General features: G+C 36.9%; 5 protein-coding genes across 5 annotated transcripts in view; 1 reads left to right on the top strand and 4 right to left on the bottom strand.

The window, feature by feature from the left end:
• The window catches only part of LOC128871674 (uncharacterized), a 39,325-nt gene extending 32,902 nt beyond the window's left edge, over positions 1-6,423 (bottom strand). The window contains exons 1-7 of the mRNA XM_054113620.1: positions 6,282-6,423; positions 6,054-6,215; positions 5,804-5,966; positions 5,627-5,748; positions 3,508-3,799; positions 3,322-3,423; positions 3,115-3,259 (exon numbers count right to left, since the gene is read on the bottom strand). Of these exons, the coding sequence (XP_053969595.1) occupies positions 3,115-3,259; positions 3,322-3,423; positions 3,508-3,799; positions 5,627-5,748; positions 5,804-5,966; positions 6,054-6,215; positions 6,282-6,321 (1,026 nt within the window). The 5' untranslated portion in view covers positions 6,322-6,423. The remainder of the gene's footprint in view (positions 1-3,114; positions 3,260-3,321; positions 3,424-3,507; positions 3,800-5,626; positions 5,749-5,803; positions 5,967-6,053; positions 6,216-6,281) is intronic.
• A 771-nt stretch (positions 6,424-7,194) lies between these two features.
• Positions 7,195-8,300, bottom strand: LOC128854966 (ATP synthase mitochondrial F1 complex assembly factor 1). The gene is made up of 3 exons (XM_054089497.1): positions 7,986-8,300; positions 7,583-7,910; positions 7,195-7,529 (listed from the first exon to the last, which is right to left on the bottom strand). Exons 1-3 carry the CDS (start codon positions 8,222-8,224, stop codon positions 7,266-7,268), a joined length of 831 nt encoding a protein of 276 aa, XP_053945472.1. The 5' UTR covers positions 8,225-8,300; the 3' UTR covers positions 7,195-7,265.
• Positions 8,301-9,722: 1,422 nt separating this feature from the next.
• On the top strand, positions 9,723-10,648 carry LOC128854970 (probable prefoldin subunit 5). Its single transcript, XM_054089499.1, has 3 exons — positions 9,723-9,957; positions 10,022-10,231; positions 10,294-10,648. Exons 1-3 carry the CDS (start codon positions 9,862-9,864, stop codon positions 10,468-10,470), a joined length of 483 nt encoding a protein of 160 aa, XP_053945474.1. The 5' UTR covers positions 9,723-9,861; the 3' UTR covers positions 10,471-10,648.
• Positions 10,647-11,664, bottom strand: LOC128854969 (trichohyalin). Its single transcript, XM_054089498.1, has 3 exons — positions 11,343-11,664; positions 10,868-11,290; positions 10,647-10,809 (listed from the first exon to the last, which is right to left on the bottom strand). The coding sequence occupies exons 1-3, from the start codon at positions 11,547-11,549 to the stop codon at positions 10,738-10,740; spliced, it is 702 nt and encodes a 233-aa protein (XP_053945473.1). The 5' UTR covers positions 11,550-11,664; the 3' UTR covers positions 10,647-10,737.
• A 168-nt stretch (positions 11,665-11,832) lies between these two features.
• LOC128854965 (T-complex protein 1 subunit alpha) lies at positions 11,833-14,433 on the bottom strand. The gene is made up of 7 exons (XM_054089496.1): positions 14,243-14,433; positions 13,773-13,926; positions 13,622-13,709; positions 13,329-13,562; positions 12,702-13,270; positions 12,467-12,647; positions 11,833-12,403 (listed from the first exon to the last, which is right to left on the bottom strand). The coding sequence occupies exons 1-7, from the start codon at positions 14,313-14,315 to the stop codon at positions 12,029-12,031; spliced, it is 1,674 nt and encodes a 557-aa protein (XP_053945471.1). The 5' UTR covers positions 14,316-14,433; the 3' UTR covers positions 11,833-12,028.
• Positions 14,434-18,128: the final 3,695 nt, after the last annotated feature.

Raw genomic sequence — 18,128 nt, 5'->3', positions numbered from 1 at the left:
CAGCTAAAAGCGCAACACATCAAGAAACTGAGGTCACGACTAATTCTGCTAAGAGAACACGAGTAGGAAATTTCAATTGGCTCTTATTAGAAATTATTTTGAGTTAACCTATTTTGAGGGCACCCAGGACGACTTGAGCTTTCAGGAGGCTTCCTGAAATTTAATTTTCTATCGATTTATGGATATAACCTTTTAAAAAGCATCCTCGAACAGGATGATAAAAAGAATTTAAAAAGTTACACCTTAGGTTGTTAGCCCTCGTCCGTGCAATCGACGATAGCTTTGTGTACATTATAATAAATACAAAACCACCAGAAATGAAAAAGAGCAATTCTTGGCAAGTGCTTTCGTCATTGTTTGGTTTTCATGAAAACCTTGTTATAATCAGCAACTATGTATCAAAAAGGAATAGAGTGGTAAATTTACTTTCCACCGTTAATTATACCAAAGTTTGTGAAGGCGAAGCAAAAAGAACCAACGCGAATTATTTATTATAATGCACAAATAGCTGCCGTCGATTGCATGGATTAAATGGTCACACATTTCACATCAAAATGGTCAACAAGTCGATGGGCCTTTGCTTTCTTTTGCAATACATTAGATGTCATGGCATTGCCATTGTTTTGTATTTGCAAGGAAGTTGATGAGCTCAGAAAAAGTGATGCGAGATGAAATTTTTTAACGATTTTATCGAACACATTGGTCCTTGCAAACATCGAAAATCGTATGAATAATCCAGCCGTTATTTCTCAATTCACTACTCGTTTGGCTATGGAACCGATGCACTCACAGCAAAAAGAGGTTGTCGGTTTTGTCTACAAGGAGTCGAAAAGCTTCGTCGAAAAACTCGTTCCACTTAAATTGTGTGCATGAATCCAGTATTTCAACAGCTTTGCTTGCCTTCCACCGAATCCACAAATAAATATCATTTCATATTTTACCATAAACTTCATCGTAATCAACTTTTTTCTTCAACCTTCTTCGAAATGAATCAAAATAAAGAACAAAACAAAAAAAAAAACTTTTTTTCACAAACCAAAATATTTTCAGCGATAATTTTTACTTCTGTAGGTACCACAATGTAACCAAAAACCAATGAAATAAGTAAGAAATTAAAAATATATACCTGCAATACTTAAAAATGAATTATAAATGTGGAATATTTGCCACATATTCCCATACAATTGCATATAAATACATAGGGATCTGGCCAGACCCGAGAGCCCAACTGAAGGTTTTAAAAAAAGGTGTATAAAGGAAAATTAATACGTTTTTTTTCAGTGAAATTTCCTTCCCAAGACTGAAATAATACCCTAGTCCTGGAATTGCTATCGAAACAAATTGCCTAAAATCAAGGCAATTTTTGAGCCACTGGAAACTTGCACTTTATTACATATACCAAAATTCCTTGGGCTATAAAGCTGCCTGCACGAAACTTTTCCAAAACTTCAGATTAAAAAGTTTGAATTTTCGATGAAAATTTGTAAAATTACAACAAAGCCTAAAAATTGGATTTATATGGTTTGAGTAGGCAAATGAACCACATCTAAATAAAAAGTTATTAATATTAAATAAGAGCAATAAATAATCAAAACTTGTCAATAAGTTGTTGGGATATAGTTATTCAACGCATTGTATATGTATAAGGAATGGAATGGAATTGTAGATGGCCGGAAAATTTCCAAGCACTTACATAATATTGTTGCATTTAAAACTTAGAGAGATGATTTAAAAGATAGGATTGTTATTACTCCTCTCCATATCACCAAGATTTGTGTATGAATATTTACAATTTGTCGAAGGACAGAGGATGTAGTTCGTCCATTCCCAGTACATTTGACCCAAAAAGTCGCTATCGAAATCTTGCGAAAACCGGACTCGTACTATCCTCGCACTCTGCTGAAAAACAGTCTAGCTTGAAAAAGAGCCCGCAATTTTATATCGCCTCTGAACGGTAAATGGTTTTTTATCAGAGGCTTTTTCATGGCAGAAATTCACTTGAAGTTTTAATATTGCCTGTCATAGAGCGGCCGCTATTAGGAAAATGCTTTCCTATCATTTAATATTTCATGCCTGAGCCCTACCGAATGGCAGTCACACACTAACCTATTCAGTTACGAAGGAGCTCGATATTCACCATGCTAAAAATCAATTGGTTCAAAGAGTAAAAAAAATTGCATCAGGCAAGAACTCGAGTAAAACTCTATTCTTAATAACTCGCAATGCTACATATATATAAGTATATACACACATACGAGGTGTGTTCAAAAAGTGTCGCGAATTTTGAATTTTTTTTGGCAATATGTTGGTACTCATAACTCTCACTCATGCCAACGAGTTCGGCCATTTTGAATGTTCAGTTAATTGGTGGCCACTGCTTCGCTTACGCGTGTTTCGGCTCGTCTTCGATTTTTACCTATTCAGAAAGATGGATCAAAGAACCTGTATCAAATTTTGTGTGAAAAACGAAATTAAGTGCGCGGATGCATTCCGAATGTTGACTGTGTCATACGGAGAATCTACTTTGAACGAAAGCAACGTTTATCTGTGGTACAAAATGTTCTCAGAAGGCCGGGAAGATGTGAATGACGAAAAGCCGGACGCCCGAGCACTTCAACAATAGACGAAAAAATTGATGAAGTGCAGAAAATGGTATTGGCCAATCGTCGAATCACCGTTAGAGAAGTTGCTGAGGACCTAGACATATCGATTTGGCTCTTGCATCACAATGACACCCCTGCTCACACATCGTTGCTTGTGCGCGACTTTTTGGCCAAAAACATCACACTAATGATGCCACAGCCACCGTATCCCCCAGATCTGGCCCCCTGTGACTTTTTCTTGTTCCCGAAACTGAAGAGGCCCATGAAAGGTCGACGCTACGCTACGATTGACGAGATAAAGACGGCATCGAAAGAGGAACTGAACACGATAAAAAAAATGATTTTTCGAGGTGCTTCGAAGATTGGAAAAAACGTTGGCACAAGTTCATAGTATCTCATGGGGACTACTTTAAAGGGAACAAAATAGATATTAATGAATAAATCAATAATTTTTGAAAAAACACATAATTCGCGATACTTTTTGAACATACCTCGTATATGAGAATCGTACCTTTTGCTCTTCGGCTTCTTTTCTGTTATTGCTGATTGTCTCACAAATAGTGAGCGCAGCGCTTTCGTTATTGTATTTATTTTTTTCCTCCCTTACTAGAGAATCATTTCTTATATCGGTGAACCAAATTGCTACACCGTTAGCGCTAGAAAAAAAATATAATAAAAATACTTTAAATAACCACGCAATGCCATTATCTATACTAACACAAGGATAAGTCCGAACATAACAACGCAACTAGTGAGAAATTTCTTCCTGTATGGATTTTGAAATAGTGGTACCACTTCCCCGGTCATCGCTCGAAATAGGCTAAAATTATGATCAGGTGTACATAAAAACATATAGGAATTTAAAAATTTATATTTCAAACACAAATAGGATATAGTAAGGTACTTAGGGACTGTGGGTATATCCGATTGTAATAATGGCGCTATACCCTTGATACCAAACGCTTCTAAGTCCTTTCCCTTGTTAAGTTGACATAACCAATTTAGCATTTCCCAACATTCTTCGAATCGATGTACCATAAGTAGAAATTTCGGACTCTCTGGCAATTGTAAAAGTGATAAGAAGCTTATCCAACCGGGAACTGAAAACAAAAGTCCAAGAACACGCCATGAACGTATTGCCAGATTACCAATAACGGGTATGTATAGTTTCCAGTGTACCAACATCTGTCCAAGTCCTTAAAAAGAGATCAAAAACACTGGCGTACACTAAAAAATAAGTCGAGTAATAACGAATATTTTGTACCTATCGCATAACGGAAGGTAAAAAAGTACATTTTGACAAAAAGCGTTTAGGTATAACAAAGTGTAATCCCAACTAGTTTTGCCATCTAAGCTATGGCAAAAAACTTAAAATAGAAGAGCAATCCGAAACCATTCAAGAACAGCCATTACATTCATTGAAAACAATCGTTTGGTGCGGCCTATGGGCTGGGGGAATCATCGACACATATTTCGTCAAAGACGAGGCTGGCACCAATGTAACAGTGATTGGCAAACGCGATCGCGCCATCATAAACGACTTTTTGATGCTGCAAATTTAAGCGCATGATCTCCATAGCATTTGGTTCCCACAAGACGACGCTACTTGCCATGTAGCCCGTATGTAAATAATGGATTTACTCTGCCGTCGTTTCGGTGAGCAATTTATCTCTCGTCTGCAGTCAGTGGAATAGTCACCAAGATCATGTGATATCACATCCTTGGACTTTTATTTGAGAAAGTATAAAAAGTCTAAATACTTTGTGGATAAAACAGCGTCGATTGAGGCATTGGAAGCCAAGATTACTAAAGTTATTCCCGAGATACCGACCGAAGTCCTCCAGCGAGTCATTCAAAATTGGTGTTTAGGGATGACCGAATTATGGCACAGTTGCGACCAATATTTGAAAGAGATTATTTAAAAAAATAAATGTCATGAATTTGAAAATTCGTTGTTTTATTTCAATTTAATTAATTTTCGATTGATAACGCTTTATTTACTACGTCCGTTCCATGTGACCCGCTTTTTTGTTCTTAAGTAGTGATAGTTTTTATCCACTAACCATGGTCACATGAGATTAACACGAGAGTTACTATTTGTATTCTTTACTTTTGTTACTTTTATTTGAAAGTGGTTTGTCAACAAAATGAAATTTTGGCAGTGAAAATTTGGATTTAGGCAATGAGTTATTACGATTTTCTATGCGTATCGATAAATGGATCTTCGATGGTGTAAGGGGTTTAATTGCAGTAATCTATCTTTCAAAGGTTCTACGGTACCGAAACGACCCGAACTAATATCCGGCCAAGGACTGTGACTCCAGCAGTATTCCCTATACATGTATGGGAATGTTTATGCTGCTACAACAACAACAACAAAAGACGTGATATATGTAGACGTAATGTATGTATGACAACCATGAATCATCAAGTTTACAACAGAGTTAGCGACCCTGGTATACAATATTTTTAGTTTCTGGCACGAATTGTTGTGGATTTTGCGCATAACATCGATCTCTAACGATATGTCACAAAAAGTCTCCCAGAGCATGGGATCACAGCGAAACTGGCGATTCATGAAGAGCTTCAGCTACCCCGAGAGACCCGCGTAACTTTGGCCCAATTGCATTCTGGTTACTGTAGCAGACTAAACTCCTACCTATTCAGAATCGACTCTTACATACCCAACATATGGCCAGGATGTGAAGGCACACCGCACAATACTAACCACCTTTTCACATACCCCATCAAACCCATTCATCTAACACTCCTCTCCCTCTGGACCCAACTTGTCGAAACAGCAAGTTTCCTGGGCCTACCGTTAGATGAGCTAGACGAAGACGACCGGTAACTACATCACCCCGATCGTCCGGCTTCATATCTTCGATTTTAACTCACAAAAAGTGGGTAACATTGTCTTTATAACCAAAAACGCGTTTACACTCCCTTATGTAAACTTTTATCTTGATCACTTTTCACCAATCTCATTCTGTTGCATAGAAAACAAATATAATAACAAAAACCTGGACAGTAAACCATGGCGACACCGTTGAACATACACATATAATTAATGATAGGAGCACGGTTTTTCGCTGTACAAAATTCGCCAAGATAGGTGAGTGACGCAAATCCAGGTCCAGCAACACTTAAAATAGAAGCAAAATTTTAATTAATACACAAATAATTTCCAAATATCTCACCAAAGACCAGTCACAAAACGCAATGTTAGAAATACCCAAAAATTCGTAATTAACATGGAGGAAAAGGAGCAAACGATGGCCATTGCAGTGCTGCGCAAGAGCACTGCTCGCCTCCCGATTTTGTCGCAGCAATAACCCCATATGTATGACGATAAGATCATGCCTACCAAAATAAGCGCGCAATCATTCATATGTACATATATTAGTCAACCACTTAGTTAAGTGAAGAGAAGCTACAAGATAACACTACCAATGAAAGCCGCTGATTGAATAACTGATTTGGTTTTATCCGTAATACCGAATTCGCATGCACTTGCTGGTGCAATGATAGCCATGCCCATTGTTTCAGTTACCGTAAACATAAGCAACAGCCCGCAAGTAGCCAAAAGTCGTAAATGAATTTTACCAAAACCTGATTCACAAAAACAAAAAGCAGTTGCCTTTTTAGTCCTTCAAATTAAAATAATAATAGATTTACCTATAATAACCATCACATCGTTGTAATGCATGTTCTCCATTTCCAGACAAAAATGCAACAATTTTAAAGATGCCGATCAAAAATGAAGGTTTTCAAAAGTAAAAATACATAAGTATGTATCCACATTTGTGTGTATATACAAAAATTTATCAATCTTTAATAAAATAATTGAAATATTTTTGACAAAAAAAAATCGGTACTTTTATTTTTAACACCTGAAGAGTCTGAAACAAAAAGTTTAATACGCCTAGTGCATGTTAAGTTTTATTTTCCCTTGAAGCTAAATATGTATTTATTTATTGATTAATTTATTTATTTATTAATGAATTTATTTATTTATTTGTTTATTTATTAACTCGAAATATAATTATAAATAATCATATTACAAAATCAACGCAACTAGCAGCTGCAACTATCGGTCTGCCAGACGGTTATTACGAGTCATTACGAGTATAAGCGTCGGTTTAGATAGGCATGTGAAGAGAGAGAGACACACATATGCAATATTTTTGTACGTCATGGATCTATTCTGGATATGTAAGAGTTAAACCTACTACAGTATTCGGAATAGAATTGTGCCAATACCACGCGGTTAAATATCATGAAATTTAGGGGGCGTGAAAGTGTTTGTTCACTAAGATGAAATGCTTAAACAGGGTTATTGGATCACGTAAACCGAGAGATAGATGCACTTGTGCCAGCGCGTTAAATCACTATTTATAAATACATGTATCATATATGTATATAAGACGTACATTGAGCTTCAGATATTCTGAAAAAAAAATCAGTATCAATTCTTCTGATGTCCAGGTATTTTTTTAATAAAAAATGGGGCTCGACATTTCGTTCGAAGATTTTTCCATTTTCATTTCTATTTAATAGTTTTCTTATAAATAGAAACTTATTTAATAGGTATTCTTTCATAAAAGTAAGCAGGTAAGCTTACTAACATTTATTTATTTATCGATTAACACATAATGGCTTTCAAGCCAACTGAATATTTTCAACTTCTTTGATTAAATCCATATGTTTAAACTCATTTGGCTTTCTGTTAAAAGTTTCCAATAATTTTAATTTACTCTCATCACCCTTGAAATAAAACATTTGCAATTCGTTGGTTAAGCATTGTGCTTCTTGCCCATTTAAAACTTTGCTATCATATTCACCACGCATCAGTACAAGTCCTTTGTCCTTCATCTCTGTGTAGTGCACCAAAGTTAAACATTCTGGCGCATTTTCAGCATGAACCTAAAAGGTAATTAGTTATAAAATAGAAATTATTACAACCAATGCGCACCGACCTGGTAAGCTAGCAAAGGGGTGAAGTGCACCGTATTTGCCGAGAACTGTAGCATTATAAATTCAAAACCTTCACTACGTGGGAGTGGAAGCAAAAAAATAGGATATTGTTTAGCGCGTTCCATAAGCGTATCAAACTGTTTGACAGTTAATGTCGCAGCAAGCACGTCTTTGGTTTTGTGGTATTCGTACCAAATCTTTGATATTTCTTCAGCGGTCTTATCTTCGAGTAATTCAAGCTTCATAATATCTGCCAGCTTTTTATGTGGTATTTCGCCGGTTTCCTGATCTTTTCGCGGTTGTTTAGGATTAAGAATCTCTGCGTAGGTTCTGTGACAAAAGCTCGTTAATATTTTTACTTTATACTTTATTTTATAAATGTGCACATGATTTGATCATTCTTACCGCGTTTGACTCTTTCCTTCCTTTATGGGGTTCAGAACTTTGTCCACACGATCAATAAACTCTTCTGGGGATGTTTGTTGCAGCTTTGCAATTTTATTAGCATATTTTTCAAAATACGGATTCTTCACTTTCATTTTTTCCAATTCCTCTTGTGCTCGTCTCATTGCAGTCATGCTTATGGTTCTGGTCACTATGCTATTGGTAGGTAGAAAGCGTAGACAGTTACGGGCGCAAGCCATAACAATCGCTGGACACAGGAATATATCAAATACTCTTAAAAAGCCTCTTATCTAAGCGCATGCAAAATGAAATGTCAAATTACAAAACACAAAACAGCTGTTTGGCATATTTATCCAAAAATCACCTTAAAGTCTGTTTGCTTACCAAGGTGAATCCACTCGTGGTGACTTCGCCAAAGCAGCAAACTATTTTTCTTGCGATTTACCGATTGAAATGTCAAACTGACATGCTTTTTTGGGTAATTATCATGTTTACAGTCCGAACGCCACAATTTTTTCAAAAATAATATATATAAGTGTACATCGATGCGTTAGGTCCCAACATTAGTATTCCAAAACCGAGCGTTGCTTTACTACTGGCATAAATAAGCAGAAATGAACTTAAAATGCAATTATTCTAATAACCAATTAGTAGGCCTTTTCTCCTCGCCAAAAGTTAGCAAGTGGCGAAAAGATGAAGCAACTGTTATAACTGAACACATCTTGGCAACGCTGGAATAGAGCCGCCTGAAATTGCATGTGTTTGTAAGGAAGTGAATTATGCCAGTTAGCTGAGGTATAACCATAGTCGTAGCGGCGAGTTTTACTTGATAATTTTGTTGTTGCTTTCGCATGCAAAATTTTCGGCAAGATAGTCGAGCAGAGAAGTGGCGAATAGAAGAGGCCTAATATTAGGTATCATTCAACATGTTTAAGCCACAAAACAAAACAAACAAACATAATGCTGTACTGTACATGTACACAACTTGTTTTTGTTTTTTTGACTTGATAATTTTTTTCTAATAAGAGTTTTTAGTAGTTTTCCCCCCTTAATTTATGGGCAATGTTTCTAATTACATTACCAAATCTTAGCATATTTAAGAATTAAGGTAGCATGCACCATATTTTCTAAGATGAGTTTAGCAAAACGTATTATTGTAACGTTTTTACAATATAATAAATAAATAAAAAATAAATAAAATGATATTTATATATAGCAACTCAATGCCACTCTCCTTTCATCGTATACCCTTCTTCCATAAGTTACGATCCTGTATGATTGCCGTCTAATAAAACTTGCCTAATATAGTGAGTGTATTGAATTTAGTGAATTAGAGGTATAATCATACTCGCTAGTGGCGAATCTTACTCGATAATGTTCTTGTTGGTTTCACATGCAAATTTTTGGTCAACCGAGCGAAGTCCAAACATAGCTAGCAGAGAAGTATTAAATCCAAAATGGCTTTTAACACTAACATTCAATACCCCCAAGCGCTTTTTTTTGATTTTCTTAGAATCTAGATGGTGTGTTGCAAAGAGGAGAACACAACTGATCCTTAGAGAGAGGCGCATAACACACATTAACATTAATATAACATAAATAATAACATAAATAATAAGTGAGCATTAATCTCTTACATAACTTCAGTCTCTGCTATTTGGATGTGTTCAGTTATACCCATTATTAAGGGGACGGCAACTCTAAGCAATCGAACTTCGATATACCAAATTTTGACATTTCGAATAGCGACTCATCGAAATCGTGTGTGGTTTTGTCCAAAGAGGTGGGGAGATTCTTATTGGCTCGAGATTTGGAAACATTTGTTAAGATTTTAGCGTTTTAAAGGATTATTTATAAATCAGAAACAATTTAAAACATGTCAGCGAGTAGCAGCAATGATAAAACCGAGCAAATTGATTTGGCGAAGCTGAGTCTTGAGCAATTGATGCAAATCAGACAAGAAATGGAGAAGGTGCAGCGACTGCATGAAAATAGCGTGTATTCAATTAATCACCAAAAAAATTAATTTTTTACAGGAAATCAACAGCATTCAGGAATCTCTCCAAACACTATATAGCTGTAAAGCGAAATATGCCAGCTCAAAAGAAGCTCTGGAATCATTCCAACCTGAATGGCAGAATCGCCAAGTTTTGGTTCCACTAACGAGTAGCATGTACGTACCAGGTCGCATTAAGGATCTCGACAACTTTGTAATCGATGTTGGTACAGGTTATTATGTAGAAAAGGTATGTAGTTTTTAATCTTAAAATGTTTAAATCATAACCTGCCTGACTATTTTTGAGCACAGAATTTAGAAGGATCCAAGGACTACTTCATGCGCCGTGTAGATTATGTGCAAGAACAAATTGAAAAAATCGAAAAAATTCGAATACAGAAGAGTAGGTTCCTAAACGCTGTTGCTGGAGTGATGGAGATGAAACAGCTTGCACTCGCGAAGCAGATGCAACAACAACAAACCGCATAAGGACCCAACGAATAAATTACAGCTACATAAGGAAAACAGTTTTCCTATCAGATTAAATTCTGATGCATTTCAGAGTTTCTGATCAAGAAACATGGCTTGGAATGGGAAAATTCAATTCAAAATAAATAGAAATTAAAATTCGAACACCAATTACACACAAATTGATCTATGTATTTAATACGTTGCGATTTTTTTTGTTATGGGGGGGAATAATTATGTAGAACTCTAATGATGTACACTTGTAATTGAAGTTTATTACTAAAGTAACTATTTTTTCTTAGCCTCCTCCAGTGCTGCGCTAAGCACCTGTATTTTTTGCTCATAAACTTCTTTCAAATCCTGAAAAACACTCAATTTCTAAATAATGTATCGTAAATTGTCGTGTTGTTGAATTTACCTTAAATATTTTCGATTGTATATCATATTCGGCTCGTAGTTTATCGTAAACTCCTTTTGAAATATCCAATTTCTTCTCAGTTATGGTACACTTATCTTTCTCCGCCTTAATCCATTGTTGCGATTTCTCCAAGCGCACTTGCATGTGATCGCATTCGGCATTTTTCAAATTCAACATGTCTTTAGTCACCTGTACCACATCCTTCATTGCATCCACCTGTGTCTTTAGCACTTCTATTTGTTGTTCCTGCTGTTTGCACACTTTCGTCTTTTCAAAGAGCAAAGTTTTCGCCTTTAACAATAATTCTTCCTGCTCTTGTCGCGATTTGGGTGCGTCCACGCCACCCAACATAACCGATTGTTTCAGTGATTGTTCTAACTGCGTATTCTTACGTTTGAGTTGCTCATTTTCATTAAGACTTTGCTGCAAATAGAAAAAATGTATAATGTAAAGAATATCTAAAATTCTTACTAACCTCTAATTCCTTACGAATCGCAGATATTCGTTTCCGTGACTCCTCTACAAGTGCCTGTTTTTCACTCTCTAAGGTAAAAACGATGTCCAAGAGCTCATTACTTTGTTGTTGCTGCGTTACTTGCCCTTTTTCTTCCTGTAGAGGTTCCACAGCATCGGCTACATTATTGTTGGCATCGTCTACAGGAGCTGGAGAATTTTCAGACATTTTCTTGCTTTGATTTAATTTTTCCAAAACTCTGAATAATATTTGCTTCTGCTAATTCAGTAATTTTCTACTACTAATTTCAATATTTTTCTTGTTCTTTCTGTATTTATAGATACCACTGCATGTGCTATTTATAGGCAGTACGCGTAGTGCGCGCGTCGCCGAATAAACACATGCCACTGAAAAATTCAGCATGTTTCTGAACGATTTCCCATTTCGGTTCCTCCCTACTAAATTTGTTCTTTGCGTTTTGGAGAATTTTTTTTTAAATAAAATTAAAAAGTTAGTGTTTTGTAGTCGAAAATTTATTCAATTAAATTATTGTAAATATAACAGAACTGAATAACTGTTGTTAATGTGTAGTATTAAAAGCGGCGTTGGTCACCATCGATGCAGGTCTTAGCCCTTATTATTAAAGTGTAGACAATAAGTATATAGAAGAAATACCAGTGTTCAAATACAATCTCATTGGGTGAAATCTAGCCATCAAGTTCGCCAGCGGCGCAGGCATCAGCATAATTTTTTCCACCTTTTTCCTCCGGATTTAGTTTAATCATATCATCGATACGCAGAATGGTAATAGCAGCTTCGGTAGCAAATTTAAGTGACTTTATTTTCGACATTGCCGGTTCCAATACACCAGCTTTCTTGTTATCGCGCACAACACCTTCGATCAAATCCAGACCGGTCCACTTGAGTTGCACGTGTTCCGTTTTTGTCTGGCTGGAATTGTGGTAAGCACGCAATTTAGCCACCAAATCGGTAGCGTCTTTAGCGGCATTTACCGCTAAAGTTTTCGGAATGACCAGCAGAGATTTTGCAAACTCAGCAATCGCTAGTTGTTCGCGGGAGCTCTATAGAAAGATATTTGTATGTTCACATGCTTTGTAATAGTCTATGCTTGCGCCTTAACTTACCAATGATGTTGCAAAATTTTCCAAATAAATTGAAAGTGCAGCTTCAACACAACCGCCCCCGGCTACGACCTTTTTGCTTTCTAATACACGCTTGACCACGCACAGCGCATCATGGATAGAGCGTTCCATCTCGTCACAATAGAAATCATTAGGCCCACGCAAAATAATTGAAGCAGCAGCTCTTTAAGTAGAAAATGATTACTCCATGAAGTTTAAACATAAATATAATATATACCTAGCTTTGGTGCCCTTAATCAAAATCAGTTCATCGTCGCAAATGCGCTCTTGTGCAACTTCAGCTGCTTCTCCCACCATAGATGGTTCGAAGCTTTCTTCTCCTTCCATATTGGTAAGTGAGGTAAGAAAAGCGGCTCCAGTTGCTTTTGCAATAATTTTCAAGTCACCCTTTTTAACACGACGCACAGCCATGGCACCGGCTTCGACAAAGTACTTCATGCACAGGTCATCGACACCACCGGAGCAGAGCACAACATTCACACCCGTCGACAATATCTTATTAATGCGTTCCTTTGTAATATCCATCTCGCGATTCCGAATACCTTCCAATTTGTCTGGATCATTAATAAGCACTTGCACACCCATTTTCATTTTAGTCTTTTGCAGGGAGAAGTCCAGACATGCGATTTTTGCGTTGACAATTTTCTTCGGCATTTGCTGTGAGGCAATCGTACAGTTAAGAGCATAACCAGGTATTAACACAGATTCGCGCGCTGACTTGCCATGAGCCTTCAATACATTCACGGCTTTAATGGAATATAATGGGTTGCCTTTTGGATCAGTGATCTAGAAAAAAAATATCGTTAATTAAAAAATGTATTTGTAATTATAATAAGAATATTACCTTTACGGCCTGTGCTGCGTCTACTACCATTGTGGCGAATAAATCTGCATCAGCACCGATGATCTTTGAACTCATTGAAGTTTTTGCAATGTTAATAAGGGAATCCCGACCCAAATCATCAACAGGTGCTGTCAAATGCTCAGAAATGTATTTGCAAGCTTCCTTACATGCCAAACGGTATCCAGCAATAATTGAAGTAGGATGAATTTTTTGTTTCACTAGCTCATCGGCGTTCTATAATAAGTCTGTTACTATTTTCCTGTTTATATATGAATAGTTAAAAAGGAAAATACCTTCAGCAGCTCTGCAGCCAATATAACTACTGAGGTAGTACCATCACCAACTTCTTCATCTTGCAGTTGCGCCAATTCAACAAGTACCCTTTAAAATGATAGATTTACATATAACTGGTTATTTATTTGCTTACTTTTCAATCCAGCTTACTTGGCTGCGGGGTGTTCAACCTCTAAGAGTTTAAGTATTGTTGCTCCATCGTTCGTAACTGTGACATCTCCAATATCATCAACCAGCATTTTATCCAAGCCAACGGGTCCCAAAGAGCTTTTGACAATGTTTGCAATTGAACTTGCAGCCATAACTGAAAATATTTTTCATAGACGTTTATTAAGTCACTAAACAGAAACCACACCTTGTAACTATTCCCCCTGCAGATATTCTGACTGAAACCTATTGTAACCTCACTTTTTTCAATATATTTACATTCCGATTACTTGTTGGAGCCGAGAAATACGGGTAACAAGGGTGTTTCTGGCGATTTAATTAGTTTTTGAGCTATCTGTCGTTTTAACGACTATTTTAGTCATTCTCGAATAGTCTGAAAGCATCTCACATGTTGTCTATCCGGCTATGCGGCTATGAAATAGCAGATGTTTTAAACACTTAATATTACTTACCATTCTGTGTGCGCACAGAAGCACCAGACTGTCTAGTGCCCGCAATGGATAAAGGGCTAACAATCGTCGACATTATTTTATTGATTCTTTGAGATTTTTTGTTTGAAAACTAATAATTTCTTAAGATGCGGATTGGAAAACGATGTGCGCCTGACTCACTGTGCCGCTGCTGAGGAAAATGTGTGCTTGTTCGAATTTCGATGTCAATGCGTAGTTGCCAACTTGGTGCTTTAAGTTTAAATTAAAAGAAAATAAAACGCAGAGACAAGAGTTTAGTGCGTAATGCCCATTTTCGTTTTTTTCTCAACTTAAATGCAATCTTTGTGCATTTCTCATAGATAGTTAAAAACTAACGCTTTGCCAGCACTGAATTTATAACTTTAAATGAACTATAATCGGACTGAGCTAAGACGAATAAAGGCTCAGCTGGTCTAAATCCATTTGAAAATGTGTAAAATTTGATTATTCGGCTCTTGTTATTGTAATATTTAAATGAAGAAGTTAAGGGCGTTTTCAGTGCAATGAATACTTTTAGAAACAAAATTCGTAACCATTTATCCCTTCCTTCAATAAATACATTTCTCTACATTAAAAAAAACTTGTTAAAAAGAGGAAATTGTTACTGTGACAATTATAATATACCAGATTATTTAAAATGTCAAATCGATATTAAACACGCTTAACAAAATTTAAAATATATCTTGAGGTTAATTGACCATTAGGTAAAAATGATGAGGTATAGCTTGATATAATTTCTATGTGTTAAATGAATAAGGGCTATTTTTTTGCAGACTCTTTATGAATAAATAAATGTTGTGTTATTAAATTATATTTATGATACTTTACATGTTTTTTTTTTACTTTTGTTAAATTCAAACTATCAGAAAATTAAGTATTCTTTCATTTAGATAAAAAGTTAGCGTAACTGTGTTCGGATGGCGTACCCTCTGTGTTCTCTACATCGTGGCTTTGTAACAAACCATATAATATAGGGTGGACCATGTAAAATTTGCTTTTTTAATCGGCTATAAAAAAAAACTAATTAATATTTTTTCACTTTTTTTTTTGAACATTGAACATTGTCATTTATGAATGAAAAATAATATCGTTCAAATGACTGCCACGTCGATCAACATAATTTTTAAACACATTTTCGATTGTTTGGGCTCCAATTTCATGAATGGCAACTTCGATTTCGTGTTTTGGTTCGAATAGCATTTGTCCTTAACGACTCCCCACAAAAAATAGTCCAACGGGCTTAAATCACAGCTCCAAGGCGGCCAATCGATATCGGAATTTCGACTGATTATTCGGTTTTCAAAAACAGTAGCCAAAAGTTCGAGTGTAACTTTGGCACTGTGACAAGTTGAACCGTCCTGTTGAAACCAAATGTCGTCCGTGTCATCCTCTTCAATTTTTGGAAACAACTCGTTGAGCATGTCACGGTAACGCTCGCCATTTACTGTAACCGCGGTTCCTCGCTCATTTTCGAAAAAAATGGCATTTACTCTACAGTAACATGTGGAGCCCCAAATCCGACAATTTTGCTTATTGACGTAGCCACCGATGTGAAAATCAGAAAACAAGAAGACTCACCACTTTGGAAATAGGTTTTCAATATTTCCCAATTTTGTTCAAGCGTATAGCGTCCCATTTCGTAAATGTCAAACCTTTAAATAAATTATGAACACATTTAACATGTCATTTGTGTTACCATTCTCAAAAAAATAGGTGGTTCAAAAAGCAAACGCTATATGGCCCACCCTGTATTAATTTATTATTGGGAACGCGCAATCCCGTATTCTATCATTCTTGGTATAAAGCAAGATAATGGCCGTACTTTTTGACACGCGTCAAAGTAAAAACTAAATAAAATGGATGCCGGCAAAGAAAACGGGTTTGTAGACATAATTCTAATAAAATTTTTGTTAAGTATTATCAATTATGCGTTCATATAACAGAAAAAAGCGTGTGTTTATATACTCTTTGGCCTTTATTGCTTGTTATAAAATGTAATATCTAATTTCGAATGCAAATTTTTTGAAACCTCGTAAAAGTCGTTTACAGATTTCCTCCAACTGTTTATTATTAACAGCACATAATTGCACAATTAAATTAGCTATTCCTTCTACTTCTAAATTAGCTATCGGTAATAATAGTTAAACATACCAAAAACACCGAAATTTTCCTGCAAAACAATTTCTATGAAGAATAACCTTTCACAACAGTATTGACAGCTGATTGTCAATTTTGCAGGTAATCTGCCATATGTGAACGGGTAGATTAATTTTGTGGTTTTATTGGTAATTAATGCATATGTGAACGTACTTTTACCCTAGATACTACATGGAGGAAGGTAGCTAAACTCCAACAAATCGATGACAAGTTACTGAGAGTCCCTTTGACAGTTTGCTACCTTCTCAGCGCATGCAAATGTGATCATCTCAAAATAATAACAAAGTACTCGATTATAGCCGGTAGCACCTGATAAAAATACAAACGCATTGCTAGCGACATTTAAGACGATCGGCCGACTAGTTTGAAACTACACAGTGCCCATCCTGGCAGAACAATGTACTCAAGACTAAGGTAGGATGTTCGATACTCTGATGCACCAACTACACAGTGAGGCGAAAAGAAGCATAAATTCAGCAAGCATTAAAGCACTGCAATAATAAAAGGAATCAAACTGAAATTGATTAGTTTCTATACGAAGAAGGTTAACTTCAACTACAACTTGTCTTTGAATAAAAGGATTATCATTTTGATGTCGCAATGGAATCGAATCTAATGCTTCATCAAATCTTACTTAACCAGAATGATCCAAAATTAAATCCACTAAATTCAGCGGCCGCTGCAGAAGTGTGCGAGTTCGAATACCCATGCATTGAACACCAAATGATAGAAAAAGATTTTTCTAATAGCGGTCGCCCCTCGGCAGGCAATGGCAAACCTCTGAGTGTGTTTCTGCTAAGGGGAAAGCTCCTAATAAAAACCACCTGCCGCCTGGAGTCGACATAAAACTATTTTGTTGTAGCAGTACACTTAACACTACACTGCAAATCACCGGTCGTCTTCGTCTAGCTCATCTAACAGTAGGCCCTGGAAACTTGCTGTTTCGAAAGAATGGGTTCACAGGAAGAGAGGTGTTGGATGAGTGGATTTGATGGGGCATGTGAAAAGGTGGTTAGTGTCGTGCGGGTCGCCTTCACATGCTGAACATATGTTTGGTATGTCGGGGTCAATTCTGGATAAGTAGGAGTTTAACCTGTGACTGTATCCAGAACGTAATTGTGCCAAGGTTAAGCGGGACTCTCGGGGAAGCGGGAGCTCTTCGTCCTCGTCTGCAATGGGGGATGGTTGGACTCCGATTACGGCACTCGGCGGTCGGGAACTTAAGAAGGTGGTAAATGTGTCCCAATTAATGTCGTTTATTGTCTGTCTGTAAACCGCCTAGTCCAGGAATTGTTGATCATATTTGTCCTGAAACTCGTCGGCGTAATTGAAGAGGTGCCTCCTGACGTGCCTGGGAGGCGGCTCGGGCTCAAGCAGGTGTCTGCGTGGGTGAGGCCTACGGTGACACCCTAGCAGAAACTGCCTGTCGAGCATTTTGTTGTGCTCCTTAACAGGGAGCATGTGAGCCTCGTCGTGCAAGTGTTGAATTGGGGACATCAGGAGACATCCTGTCGCGGTCCTAATGGCAGTATTTTGGCAGGTCTGGAGCTTCGTCCACTGCGTATCATTGGTTCCAGGGGACCAGTCAGGCGCGGCATAATTGAGAACCGGTCGGCCTATTGCTTTGAAAGTCGATAGCAACATTTCTTTGTCTTTGCCCCAAGTGCTGCCGGCGACCGACTTGAGGACCTTGTTGCGATTCTGTACTTTC

The sequence above is a fragment of the Anastrepha ludens genome, chromosome 2, assembly GCF_028408465.1.
Source record: "Anastrepha ludens isolate Willacy chromosome 2, idAnaLude1.1, whole genome shotgun sequence".
Taxonomy (NCBI): domain Eukaryota; kingdom Metazoa; phylum Arthropoda; class Insecta; order Diptera; family Tephritidae; genus Anastrepha; species Anastrepha ludens.
This window is presented reverse-complemented; position numbering and strand designations above follow the sequence as displayed.